General features: G+C 41.3%; 1 protein-coding gene across 1 annotated transcript; it reads left to right on the top strand.

The window, feature by feature from the left end:
• The first annotated feature begins 504 nt into the window (after positions 1–504).
• On the top strand, positions 505–2141 carry LOC120045577 (palmitoyltransferase ZDHHC14-like). The gene is made up of 2 exons (XM_038990480.1): positions 505–689; positions 1373–2141. Exons 1-2 carry the CDS (start codon positions 570–572, stop codon positions 1847–1849), a joined length of 597 nt encoding a protein of 198 aa, XP_038846408.1. The 5' UTR covers positions 505–569; the 3' UTR covers positions 1850–2141.
• The last annotated feature ends 13129 nt before the right edge of the window (positions 2142–15270 follow it).

Below are 15270 nucleotides of genomic sequence, written 5' to 3' on the forward strand. Positions count from 1 at the left end.
CTATTACAAAGTATATACTTTTCACATACATTGAATGCCTGATGAAGACTGTGGCTTTAACCACATCAAATTGCAAACCTTGCTAGTGACCGTAGTTACTGGAGGTTGTGGTCAATTATTCTGTAGCTGAATTATGATGAATATATTTTACACTGACTATCCATCATACATCATATGTATGTAGCCTACATGTAGTATATTTAAGCAATAATACACAAGGGGGTGTGGTATATGGCCAATATACCACGGCTAAGGGTTGTTCTTATGCATGACGCAACGCAGAGTGCCTTGATACAGCCCTTAGCTGTGGTATACCACAAACATCCGAGGGGCCTTATTGCTCTTATAAACTGGTTACCAACGTAATTACAGCAGTAAAATAAATGTTTTGTCATACTCGTGGTATATGGTCTGATATACCACGGCTGTCAGCCAATCAGCATTCAGGGCTCGAACGACCCAGTTTATAATGTTGGTTGAGTCTTAACCCGCTGTGACGCTTGTGGGGTGATGGTGTTCTGGGTCATGTGTCGCTGGTCCAGTTCTCTGTGGTTCTGGTCTTGTTCTGGATGGTTCTAACCCAGGATCCTGGAGAGTTGGGACCGGGAGATGCAGATCCTCGCTACTCCTCCATAACAGACCTGCTGGAGAACAACCAGAATCCTCAGAGGTTCTGCATCTACTGTGAGGTGAGGATAACCTGTCAATCAATCTTTATTATGAGTTGAAACAGACAGAGGTTCTGTATCTACTGTAACATGAGGAGAGCAAGTTTAAGTTAGTGTTGCAGCTGAGAATTGAGTTGTGGCCAGTTTATCCTGCCCTCCTTTTGTCATGGTATTATAGTGGTGACTATAGTCCCCACTATAGTAAGTGTTGATTGGGCAATGCATGTTAAGTTGACTCGTCAATCCTCAATATTCTTGAACGAAACTGTGCACATCCACAGAGAACTACATTCCCTAAATGCTCATTAAACAACGCCTCGATCCATTCAGCAGTTTTCTTTTACAAAGATAGGTTTTTGGCATTCTGCCATTTCTAGTTGACTCAACTTTGGCAAATGTGTTGAGGCAACTCAGAAGTGTATGTAAGCAGACCTTTCCTGCCCCAAAGTAAACTAGAAATCGTGTTGCAGCTGGTTGCCTTGATTTTTAAAAAGTTGACTCAACTCAAATTGTACAGTGTATGCACATCAATAGCAGTAGCTATTGTTCATATGTCAAATTTAGGGTAGGCTTGCTTATTTAAATTTCCTTAATTTTTTGGGAATTGCCAACACTATGTCACTTAAAACATATCGTTTTTATATATGATATGATTATAGAAAAGGTAAGTGTTTGTCACTGCTATTCCCTCTCTCTCCATCTAGTTGTTCCAGCCAGACCATACTAAACACTGTAAATTGTGTGATGTGTGTGTGAGGGATTACGACCACCACTGCCTGTTCCTGAACCGCTGTGTTGGCGGTGGCAACCACCGCCTCTTCATCATCTTTATCCTCTCCATGGCCACAGCACACCTCCTTTTCATTGCCGTGGCAACTTACCACCTGTATGTGGTCGTGGTGTCCCTTGAGGACCAGTCATTGGTTAGGGCAGTAGCTGCACAGTTCTGGGTGGTCTCCTTGACGATAATGAACGTTCTGACAATCCTTTGGGAGGTGTGGTTGTTGACGGAACAGTTTGACGCCATCGCCATTGGGACTACCACCTACTTCAAACCTACCTGCGAGACTCGGCCACGGTCGCTAGGACAACGCTGGACAACGGTGCTTACCTTCCTATTGGAGGGGAGGAGACGGTTAGATTATGGACTCACGGGGGACAAGATCTCCATAGACATTTAGATAATATGGACTCTAAAACCTATGGTGAAATGAAGAACAATGTATATTTTGTCAGTTTTCCATTCTTAAAACCAGCTGGATCTTCTAGCCTGTTGAGCTAAAGCCTAGGCATTACCTCGGGAAGCAAATACCGCTATTAAACATATAACAAGTGGTGTGTAGACCAGAATGAGTTCTAAGAGATCTTAACATTAGAGATAACATGTTACTTAGATTGTCTTTTGAGAGTGCGGCCGTAAACATGTCTGTTAAACATTATACTGGAACATTCCTGCCGTTCAAAAGTTTGGGGTCACTTAGAAATGTCCTTGTTTTTGAAAGAAAAGCAAAAAAAAAAATCAATTTAAATAACATCAAATTGATCAGAAGTACAGTGTAGACATTGTTAATGTTGTAAATGACTATTGTAGCTGGAATGGAATATCTATATAGGCGTGCAGAGGCCCATTATCAGCAAACATCACTCCTGTGTTCCCATGACACGTTGTGTTAGCTAATCCAAGTTGAGCATTTTAAAAGGTCTAATTGATCATTAGAAAACCCTTTTGCAATTATGTTAGCACAGCTGAAAACTGTTGTCCTGATTTTATAAAGAAGCAATAAAACTGTCCTATAGACTAGTTGAGTATGTGGAGCATCAGCATTTGTGGGTTCAGTTACAGGCTCAAAATGACCAGAAACAAAGATCTTTCTTCTGAAACTCGTCAGTCTATTCTTGTTCTGCAAAATGAAGGCTATTCCATACGAGAAATTGCCAAGAAACTGAAGATCTTGTACAACGCTGTGTACTACTCCCTTCACAGAACAGCTTAAACTGGCTCTAACTAGAATAGAAAGAGGAGTGGGAGGCCCCGGTGTACAACTGAGCAAGAGAACAAGTACATTCGTGTGTCTAGTTTGAGAAACAGACGCCTCACAAGTCCTCAACTGACAGCTTCATTAAATAGTACCCACAAAACACCAGTCTCAACGTCAACAGTGAAGAGGCGACTCCGGGATTTTGGCCTTCTGATAATGGGCCTATGTAGATATTCCATATAAAGAATCTGCCTTTTCCAGCTACAATAATCATTTACAACATTAACAATCTCTACACTGTATTTCTGATCAATTTGATGTTATATTAATGGACAAAAAAAAATGCTTTTCTTTCAAAAAGAAGGACATTTCTAAGTGATCCCAAGCTTTTGAAAGGTAGTGTAGGTATTAAAAATGTACACTTTTAATATATAGACTATAGTAGAATGAATGTGGAAATCTTGCCAGCGAACAAACCAACATCAAACTCCTCACATAATGCACTGACTTAAACCCTGTCTGTCTTGGTAAGCATTTCCTATGTATGCATTTGGAGCTAGTTCTCTGTTTTATGTGATGCTCTGAACTATTTTAAAGCCGACAGTACTTCTAAAACGATATAGCTAGTTTATGAATAACTGACTGATTTTGTCTGGCCTGTGAAGGATCCCACTATTTAACTAGTATATCCTGTGGCGTTCATTCTCTGTTTCACATTTTAATGCACGGATGTATTTTAAACTGTTTCATTGGAGATAACTGTTCACTTGAATTGTTACCTCAGTTTTTTTAATACCTCCCACTAGAACATTTATTTTTAACCTAGGTGTCATTGTTGTTTTAAATAAAAGTTCAATATGATGAAATGATGATGCTTGCCTTTGTTATTGGTGGTGTAAAACATTGGTAAGTGACTAGTGTTAGCTTATAACCGCAATGTCATTTGGATAATTGCATGCCCTTTGAGCTAAAAAGGCATTAGCACTAGGCACTAACACAAGTCTTCAGGTCTCGGGCAACATTACTTATTAGGCGAGAGGGGTTCACTGTGTGAAACATCCTTCGTGACACGTGTTATCATTAGCTACCTCTCGTTACCTCTCTGACCTGCTCCTTTATAGCAGAACCACATCTAGTCATCTTCCATTACTATCACTGATTTCCTCAATATCCCACAGGGACATACCATATTACTACTAGTTTACAGAGGATGATGATTCAGTAGTCATCTAAGCCTGGTATGGTTGGGTAATGTATGTATCTGAGCGGTTTAGCCTTTTATGTCACATCATGTTATTGAATGTCCTCTATGGCCTGCTCTATATACAGGGTGTTTACGATGGGAGAAAGCAGTCTGTACAGGTTGAGGAGGCCAGAAGACCTCTAACTCTCCATAACATCCATCCTGCCTCTGACAAGACATGTCCCTTTCTATTGCTGTATCGATCTCTCTCCCTCTTTATTTCTCATGCGCTCTTTTTTTTCTCTTTTTTTATTTATTTATTTCACCTTTATTTAACCAGGTAGGCTAGTTGAGAACTAGTTCTCATTTGCAACTGCGACCTGGCCAAGATAAAGCAAAGCAGTGCGACACAAACAACAACACAGCGTTACACATGGAATAAACAAACATACAGTCAATAATACAATCGAGAGAGTTAATATACAGTGTGTGCAAATGAGGTAGGATAAGGGGGTGAGGCAATAAATAGGCCATAGTGGTGAAATTATTACAGTATGGCAAATTAAACATTGGGGTGATAGATGTGCAGAAGATGAGTGTGCAAATAGCGGTACTGGGGTGCAAAGGAGCAAAATAAAATAAATAACAATATGGTGATGAGGTAGTTGAATGGGCTATTTACAGATTGGCTATGTACAGGTGCAATGATATGTGTGCTTAAAGCTAGTGAGGGAGATATGAGTCTCTTACTTACACGCACTCTCTATCTCCTCTCTCTGTCCCTCTCTTGCATACACACACAGTCCCTTAGTGTTCCTAGCATTCCATTCCAGCTGGTCCTTGTCCATTAGCAAATCAAATCATGTAATGTTAATTACCTCTGTGTTAATTGGTGAGCTGGTCTGGGAGTGTGTTGCCTGGAAAACAACCTCTCACTCATCGTCAACAAAACAAAGGAGATGATCGTGGACTTCAGGAAACAGCAGAGGGTGGACCCCCATATCTACATCGACGGGACCGCAGTGGAGAAGGTGGAAAGCTTCAAGTTCCTTGGCATACACATAACTGACAAACTGAAATGGACCACCCACACAGACAGTGTGTCAAAGAAGGCGCAACAGAGCCTCTTCAACCTCAGGAGGCTAAAGACATTTGGCTTGTCACCTAAAACCCTCACAAACGTTTATAGATGCACAATTGAATGCATCCTGTCGGGCTGTATCACTGCCTGTTACAGCAAATGCACCGCCCGTAAGGACACCTACAGCACCCGATATCACAGTAAGACCTAAAAGATCATCAAGGATATCAACACCTGAGCCACTGCCTGTTCACCCCGTTATCATCCAGAAGGCGAGGTCAGTACAGGTGCATCAAAGCTGGGACCGAGAGACTGAAAAACAGCTTCTATCTCAAGGCCATCAGACTGTTAAACAGCCATCACTAGCACATTAGAGGCTGCTGCCTATAGGCATAGACTAGAAATCACTGGCCACTTTAAGGAATGGAACACTAGTCACTTTAACAATGTTTACATATCTGGCATTACTAATCTCATATGTACTATATACTGTATTCTATACTATTCTACGGTATCTTAGTCACTTAATAATGTTTACATATCTTGCATTTCTCATTTCATATGTATATACTGTATTCTATACTATTCTACGATATCTTAGTCATTTAATGTTTACATATCTGGCATTACTCATCTCATATTTATATACTGTATTCTATACTATTCTACTATATCTTAGTCCGTTCCACTCTGACATCGCTCGTCCATATCGCTCCGTGTATATAGTCTCAATTCATTCCTACATAGATTTGTGTGTACTGGGTATATGTTGTGTAATTTGTTAGATATTACTGCACTGTCGGAGCAAGAAGCACAAGCATTTCGCTACACCCGCAATAACATCTGCTAATCACGTGTATGTAACCAATAACATTTTATGTTATTTTATTTGAGTTTCCAGGATCAGAGGGGATTAGAAAATTTGATGTGTCATGATGTGAATTTATTGTCTTGAAATAAATAGGCAGCTATTCTACTGTAGGATAAAACGTCTCAAGTTTAGCCTAATCATTATTGAATGTTTGTTTATGATACTTTCGTCCTCTGTAGTCTGTACACAGTGATCTGAATGATAACTTAATGATCTTAATAAAGTCAATCCTCCTCCTGGAGAGTGACGGTGTGTGCAAGTTTTTCTCCAATCCTGCTTTAACACACCTGATTCAGCTCATCCTGATGAGAAGGTGATTCGAATTAGGTGTAAGAGCAGGATTGGGCTTGGATCTAAATCCTGCCAACCCTGTAACTCTCCCAGGGAGAGAGGTTGGCCATCCCTGGCGTAGACTAAAATGTGAAAATGTGCATGTAAATGCTATGACTGTCAGTGTGCAAAGGAGACATTTGCATTCACATTACATTTTTCTGCAAGAATATCGGCAAATCTGTGTACTTGGACTCTGATTTAGCTTTTCCAGTATTAGTAGCCATATTATAAGTTCAACATATGCAAAACACCCAGTTTTCACAACTTCATAACTCTCCATATTCTAATAATATTTGTCCAAATGGAAAAGGCATGATGTCGCACAAGGTTAGCAGCTACATTTTGCAACAGACACAGGGTTTCCGCATACTCCCGTAAAGCCCAGCTCATTGGCTATCTAGCTAGCTTTGTTTGACCCTGATTGGTGCTTATTTGACAAAGATACAGTCGATGAAGTGAAGACCGCCCGCGTCATTGGCGTGCCATGAAGGCGTCCCTCTCTGACCAAATTTGGTGTCCTATAGGATATACTACACCCCTAATGATATAGTGAAGTCTGGTTACCTTCTAGGATCTCCGAGGAATAAATACAAACATGATTTGACTGGTTGAAATAACGTTTAGGGTTAGATTTTCACAGATTCCTTTCTTTGCAAATTGAATGAGTGGAAATACTAAATCGATCGTGCATGCTATATGGACCTTTTTAGTACATGAAAAAGGATTTTATCTAACAAAACGACACTTCATGTGGGACCCTTTGGATGATAAATCAGAGCAAGATTTCAGAATGTAAGTACACATTTCACCTTCAGAGGTGAATTTATCAAACCTATCGTGGTGAAAAAAAGTGTTTTCAGGTTAGGAGCTCCCCTCAATCAATAGCATGGCATTTTTTTCACTGTAATAGCAACTGTAAATTGGACAGTGCAGTCCAGTTGACACAAGGCGGTGCATGATTTACAACTGTCCCGTTGACGGGACGCCTATCCCTAAGTTAAGGGAGACGTAGGAGACCACGTCTCAAACAACTTTTTAATAGATGCCTGGGATCAAATATCACTGATTCTTTACGCTGAGAAATTGACTACATTTGCGACAGAAAAAGTATTACATTTAGAGGGGTAACAGGAATAATCTAAGGTGAAACAGCTATTACCTATGTCGTTGGACATTGGTCCAGTAACAATACCAGGATAATTTTACATGGTTATGGAAAAGAGAGACCAGTCATATAATATAATATGGGAGTGAATCGTTAGACTCTGTGGCGAGATACATGTTGCCATGTCTAAGGGTAGCGCATGCTAAATTAAGGGCACATAAATGTTGGGGAAGATTAAAACAAACGATTCATGATTTGAGGGAGTATAGTGAACTTATCATTATCATGGTTTGTTTGTAGTTAAAACCTTTGCATTGCTGATTAAGATATTAGTATAGTGAATGCTAAAGAAATTGACACTTTATTTTCCAGGAGAAGGGGTTTCATTATCTCCCCTTTGGAATGTTTCCCGAGGCTATGGTGTTTGGAGAGCAGTGAGTGAAATTCTGCATTGTTGTTAGTATAAGGGTATCCGGACTGGGCCATAAGAGGATCTAGCAAATTAAATAAGGCCTGGACATTTTTGTTTGTTTTTGCCATATGGTTTGCAAATACCCACTCACAACACACTTGTTATGAATATTTGTTAGTGGTGTTAATACAGTTGAAGTCGGAAGTTTACATACAGCCAAATACATTTAAATTGTTTAACTTGGGTCAAACCTTTCAGGTAGCCTTCCACAAGCTTCCCACAATAAGTTGGGTGAATTTTGGCCCATTCCTCCTGACAGAGCTGGCGTAACTGAGTCAGGTTTGCAGGCGTCCTTGCTCGCACACGCTTTTTCAGTTCTGCCCACACATTTTATATAGGATTGAGGTCAGGGCTTTGTGATTGCCACTCCAATACCTTGACTTTGTTGTCCTTAAGCCATTTTGCCACAACTTTGGAAGTATGCTTGGGGTCATTGTCCATTTGGAAGACCCATTTGCGACCAAGCTTTAACTTCCTGACTGATATCTTGAGATGTTGCTTCAATATATCCACATAATTTCCCCTCCTCATGATGCCATCTATTTTGTGAAGTGCACCAGTCCCTCCTGCAGCAAAGCACCCCCACAACATGATGCTGCCACCCCCTTGCGTCATGGTTGGGATGGTGTTCTTCGGCTTGCAAGCCTCCCCCTTCTTTCCTCCAAACATAACGATGGTTATTATGGCCAAACAGTTCTATTTTTGTTTCATCAGACCAGAGGACATTTCTCCAAAAAGTACGATCTTTGTATCCATGTGCAGTTGCAAACTGTAGTCTGGCTTTTCTATGGCGGTTTTGGAGCAGTGGCTTCTTCCTTGCTGAGCGGCCTTTTAGGTTATGTCCATATAGGACTCGTTTTACTGTGGATATAGATACTTTTGTACCTGTATCCTCCAGCATCTTCACAAGGTCCTTTGCTGTTGTTCTGGGATTGATTTGCACTTTTCGCACCAAAGTACATTCATCTCTAGGAGACAGAATGCGTCTACTTCCTGAGCGGTATGACAGCTGCGTGGTCCCATGGTGTTTACACTTGTGTACTATTGTTCGTACAGGTGAACGTGGTACCTTCAGGTGTTCCGATATTGCTCCCAAGGATGAACCAGACTTGTGGAGGTCTACAATTTTTTTCTGAGGTCTTGGCTGATTTCTTTTGATTTTCCCATGATGTCAAACAAAGAGGCACTGCGTTTGAAGGTAGGTCTTGAAGTACATAGTTAATTAGCCTATCAGAAGCTTCTAAAGTCATGACATAATTTTCTGGAATTTTCCAAGCTGTTTCAAGGCACAGTCAACTTAGTGTATGTCAACTTCTCACCCACTGGAATTGTGATACAGTGAATTATAAGTGAAATAATCTGTCTGTAAACAATTGTTGGAAATATAACTTATGTCATGCACAACGTAGATGTCCTAACCGACTTGCCCAAACTATAGTTTGTTAACAAGAAGAAGAGAGAATCAATAGATTATATGAAAGCGATGTCAACAGTAGAGCAACAACCGGGAAAAAGGACACACTAATGAGGAACAAGAAAGAAAAGTAGAAGGGCTTCTTGAATGGCACAATTACGAACCTTTATCAGAATTTTAAGAGGGAATATTTAGAGATTAAAATGTCCTACTATGAATTCTGCAAAAGACGTCCTTTTTGGGTTGTCAAGCCAACAGTCCAGGATAGGGACACATGTCTCTGCAAAACCCACGCCAACCTCCAGTCCATGGCCGACAAACTACAGTATCACAAAGTGATCAGCTGCAGCAACAATGAAGAAAGAGTGCATGCACAAAGAGTGCTCCCTTTCCCAAGCAAAAGAGCTTAAAACATCTGACTTTGATGCTGGTGAGCAGATATGGTGGTTTGAGTGGAAAAACAAAGCTGAAGAGAGAGAGAAAGAAAAACAAAGAAGGAAACATGGAGAAGTTCACAGTACATTTGACAGTAAAAGAAAAGGTGTCTTATCCAAAGGATTGAAAGATAAGTTGTGGAAACACATGTACAACATTCAACACCAATACTCCAAACTGAGAGAATTAAAAGGGAATCTGTTGAAAGAGGAGATCAGGCTGTGGCAGGCTGGCCTAGTGGTTAGAGTGTTGGACTAGTAACCAAAAGGTTGCAAGATCAAATCTCTGAGCTGACAATGTAAAACTCTGTTGTTCTGCTCCTGAACAAGGCAAGGCACTGTTCCTAGGCCGTCATTGAAAATAAGAATTTGTTAATTCTAAACTGACTTGCCTGGTTCAATAAAAAATATTGAGTTTGCAGAGAACTGGATGGAAGGAAGGCAGTTTGGAAACCTACCAAAAAACAATTAGGCAACAACAAATCCAATCCCTTTTAGACAATTTCCTGGGTAAAACGTTCCACTGCAATAGTGAAGGTGTAAACTTGGCAGTAGAAAATCTTAACAGTGTATTTGACCTCTCAGCTTCCCTGTCAAATCTAAAAATCTCAAATAGAAAACCGAAGAAAATGAACAACAATGACAAATGGTTTGATGAAGAATGCAAAAATCTAAGAAAGAAATTGAGAAACCTGTCCAACCAAAAACATAGAGACCCGGAAAACCTGAGTCTACGCCTTCACTATGGTGAATCACTAAAACAATACAGAAATACACTACGGAAAAAGAAGGAACAGCACGTCAGGAATCAGCTCAATGTAATTGAAGAATCCATAGACTCTAACCAATTCTGGGAAAATTGGAAAACACTAAACAAACAACAACACGAAGAATTATCTATCCAAAATGGAGATGTATGGGTAAACCACTTCTCCAATCTTTTTGGCTCTATAACAAAGAATAAAGAGCAAAAACATATACATGACCAAATACAAATCCTAGAATCACCTATTAAAGACTACCAGAACCCACTTGATTCTCCAATTACCTTGAATGAGTTACAGGACAAAATAAAAACCCTCCAACCCAAAAAGGCCTGTGGTGTTGATGGTATCCTTAATGAAATGATCAAATATACAGACAACAAATTCCAATGGGCTATAACATCGTCCTTAGCTCTGGCATCTTCCCCAATATTTGGAACCAAGGACTGATCACCCCAATCCACAAAAGTGGAGACAAATTTGACCCCAATAACTACCGTGGAATATGCGTCAACATGGGGAAAATACTCTGCATTATCATTAACAGCAGACTCGTACATTTCCTCAATGAAAACAATGTACTGAGCAAATGTCAAATTGGCTTTTTACCAAATTACCGTACAACAGACCATGTATCCACCCTACACACCCTAATTGACAACCAAACAAACCAAAACAAAGGTAAAGTCTTCTCATGCTTTGTTGATTTCAAAAAAGCCTTCGACTCAATTTGGCATGAGGGTCTGCTTTTCAAATTGATGGAAAGTGGTGTTGGGAGTAAAACATACGACATTATAAAATCCATGTACACAAACAACAAGTGTGCGGTTAAAATTGGCAAAAAACACACACATTTCTTCACACAGGGTCGTGGGGTGAGACAGGGATGCAGCTTAAGCCCCACCCTCTTCAACATATATATCAAGGAATTGGCGCGGGCACTAGAACAGTCTGCAGCACCTGGTCTCACCCTACTAGAATCCGAAGTCAAATATCTACTGTTTGCTGATGATCTGGTGCTTCTGTCACCAATCAAGGAGGGCCTACAGCAGCACCTAGATCTTCTGCACAGATTCTGTCAGACCTGGGCCCTGACAGTAAATCTCAGTAAGACCAAAATAATGGTGTTCCAAAAAAGGTCCAGTCGCCAGGACCACAAATTCCATCTAGACACTGTTGCGCTAGAGCACACAAAAAACTATACATACCTCGGCCTAAACATCAGCGCCACAGGTAACTTCCACAAAGCTGTGAACGATCTGAGAGACAAGGCAAGAAGGGCATTCTATGCCATCAAAAGGAACATAAATTTCAACATACCAATTAGGATCTGGCTAAAAATACTTGAATCAGTCATAGAGCCCATCGCCCTTTATGGTTGTGAGGTCTGGGGTCCGCTCACCAACCAAGACTTCACAAAATGGGACCAACACCAAATTGAGACTGCATGCAGAATTCTGCAAAAATATCCTCCATGTACAACGTAGAACACCAAATAATGCATGCAGAGCAGAATTAGGCCGATACCCACTAATTATCAAAATCCAGAAAAGAGCCGTTAAATTCTACAACCACCTAAAAGGAAGCGATTTCCAAACCTTCCATAACAAAGCCATCACCTACAGAGAGATGAACCTGGAGAAGAGTCCCCTAAGCAAGCTGGTCCTGGACAACAGCACAATTAGACCCAACCAAATCATGAGAAAACAAAAAGATAATTACTTGACACATTGGAAAGAATTAACAAAAAAACAGAGCAAACTAGAATGCTATTTGTTCCTAAACAGAGAGTACACAGTGGCAGAATACCTGACCACTGTGACTGACCCAAACTTAAGGAAAGCTTTGACTATGTACAGACTCAGTGAGCATAGCCTTGCTATTGAGAAAGGCCGCCGTAGGCAGACATGGCTCTCAAGAGAAGACAGGCTATGTGCTCACTGCCCACAAAATGAGGTGGAAACTGAGCTGCACTTCCTAACCTCCTGCCCAATGTATGACCATATTAGAGAAACATATTTCCCTCAGATCACACAGATCCACAAAGAATTCGAAAACAAATCCAATTTTGATAAACTCCCATATCTACTGGGTGAAATTCCACAGTGTGCCATCACAGCAGCAAGATTTGTGACCTGTTGCCACAAGAAAAGGGCAACCAGTGAAGAACAAACACCATTGTAAATACAACCCATATTTATGCTTATTTATTTTCCCTTGTGTACTTTAGCCATTTGTACATTGTTACAACACTGTATATATATATAATATGACATTTGTAATGTCTTTATTGTTTTGAAGCTTGTATGTGTATGTGTAATGTTTGCTGTTAATTTTTATTGTTTATTTCACTTTTGTGTGTTGTCTACCTCACTTGCTTTGGCAATGTTAACACATGTTTCCCATGCCAATAGAGCCCCTTGAATTGAATTTAATTTAATTGAACTCAGGGGTGCAACTGTCCTGCCCAGTTTTATCATTGGAATGTGATACAAAATGAGGCATCGGTGTGCTTTAGGACCATGCAGATGCCTCCGAGCAGTTGGGTAGGCTGTTTGGAGTGTTTATCCGACTGGATAAAACAAATTTGAATAATAATATAATAATAATAATATATAATAATTATAATAAATGCTTCAACCCACCTAGTAAAGCGGTCAATTATTACCAGGCAGTATCTCTTTCTTTCCTTTTGTTCAGCCATGTCTATGAAATCCATAGCTAACTGGGTGAACGGGCCGGCCTGCGCTGGATGTTTCCCTGGTTTCAGGGGAGTACCCTTACCAATGTTGTATTGCATGCATGTAGTACATTTATACATGTGTGTTTTGCAAATTTCAGATTTGGGCATAACCAGGTGTCAGATATTAGTCCGTGGGCCAGGCGACACACAGAGGAGACAAGAGGCAGAGGCAGAACTGGTTTGCCAGAGAGTGATGGCCTCCACAGGCCATCAGGGCCTCTGGAGCAGCCTCTAGATTCCCATAAGGGGTGATTAAGGGCATCCGCAACCTGGTGTTGGTCCAGATCAGTGATTTCAGGCGTATACGGGGAGGAAAGCATAACAGCATGAGTATGGCAGCGAGAAGCAGCATTCTTAGCAGCAGCATCAGCAGCTGCATTACCTAAACTAACGCTGTCAGTGTTGCCTGTGTGGGCACGGACATTAAGAATAGCCAACTTGGCAGGAAGCAACATAGCTTCAAGCAGGGCTTCTATCTGTAAACAGTGTTTAATACGGGTACCAGATGCGTTAACAAAGTTCCTACCTTTCCAAACCCCTATCCAAGACAAGCAAACGCCAATGCATATGCAGAATCAGAATAAATGTTAACCTTCAAACCACTACCTAATTTACATGCTTCAGTAAGTGCTAGAAGCTCAGTTTGTTGTGCTGAGCAATGTTCAGGCAAGGGCTGTTCAATCAACAATGACCTATGCAGTGAGACTATACCAAACCCTCCATGTTTCCTACCAGTCTCCCTATCAATAAAGGCAGAGCCGTCAACAAAGAGAGTAACATCAGGGAGCTCAAGAGGTTCATCATAAAGGTCAGGTCGGGCCTTTGAATCGCGTTGGACTTGGTCAGGAAAATGTCTCTACCCAGTAGGCTAACAGGAGTGGCTGGAGAGTTCAGAAAGGGAACCTTAATAGTATTACCTTATTAGTATTACCCCCAGGTCAATTGTTGTATCTTCAGTCCAGTACAGCTTTTGAGGTATCCCAGCGACTCCCATCATCCTCACTGACTTAGATGTGAGTCCCAGACCGAGGTGTTGGCCTGTGGAACCAATGCAGGAGGTGTGAGCTCCAGTGTATATTAAAAATAGTACCTCTTGATTGTTGACCTTCAGAGTAATGATTGGTTCTTTGGTACCATCCGGAAATATGTACTGGTGACACTGGAGAAGGGGGTCAGGGCATCCCTATTGTTGATAATTCTGCGGTGGGAACCACGCCTGGTTTGTCGCAGGAGGTTGTTGAGGCCATCCATATTGTCGACCATTCATTGGTTGAGTCTGGGCAAAAAAACAGGTTGAGGCTGTCCTGTAAAGGCCGATCTCCCGCCTCGTCCACCTTGGAAGTTCCCTCTGCCAGCATTCCCTCTCCAATGACCTCTCCCTCTCTGCTGCCGGGGTTGCTGCTGCTGCTGTGGTTGGTGAGGTCACATGTTTCTCATATTTCCTGCCACACCAGCACACCAGCGGTTGTCTCAGTGTTGGTAGGTATGGTTGTGGGTTCCCATATGGTTGAGGAGGGAACTGAGTAGCAGGTGTTTGGGTAAACTGTGGAGAAGGTGGTGGTGGAGGCTGCTGCTGTATAGCAGCTGTGGTTACAGCCACCATTAGATTGTTGGTTTTCCCTTTGTCCAGCTGGGCCAGCTGGGCCTTCTTGAGCTGTGTGTCAAGTCCAGTCTTCCTCTCTTTTTCTTCAGTCTTCATATTTTTCCAGGCTCTGCAGTGGTGTCTAATGTGGTCCTCCTTATTAGGGCCTTCAAACCTGTCCCATCCCACAACATTCATCAGTTTATCTCTGACCCACTTGGGCAGATTTCTGCAGTCTATCATAAAATAGGTTTTCAGTGGTGAAAGTGAAATCAAACCTCTCATTGGTTTCTCCTTGCCATTCCGTCTTCATCTTATCCATCCAGTCGAGGATATCATCATCTCCAGCGAAGAGCAGTTCACCCTGTCTTACAACATCTCTGGTGGTGGGAAACATTTCCCTCAACTGTCGGTAGAGTGCTTGTCTGAAATGGGTGAAGGGCAGTTCCACTCTTGTGTTCAGTGAATTATTCACGTTCTCTCTCCTCTCTCTTCTTCTCCTCCCACTGTCTCCTGTGTTGTTCAGTTTTCATTCGTATTTATTTTTCCTCTCTTCTGTTCTCTTCATTCACTGCGTGACTACCACTTAGACTTTGCTCTTTATCTTCATTATTACGACCTCGTCTAATAACCTCAACAGC

Source organism: Salvelinus namaycush, chromosome 4 (genome assembly GCF_016432855.1).
Source record: "Salvelinus namaycush isolate Seneca chromosome 4, SaNama_1.0, whole genome shotgun sequence".
In the NCBI taxonomy this organism is placed as follows: Eukaryota; Metazoa; Chordata; class Actinopteri; order Salmoniformes; family Salmonidae; genus Salvelinus; species Salvelinus namaycush.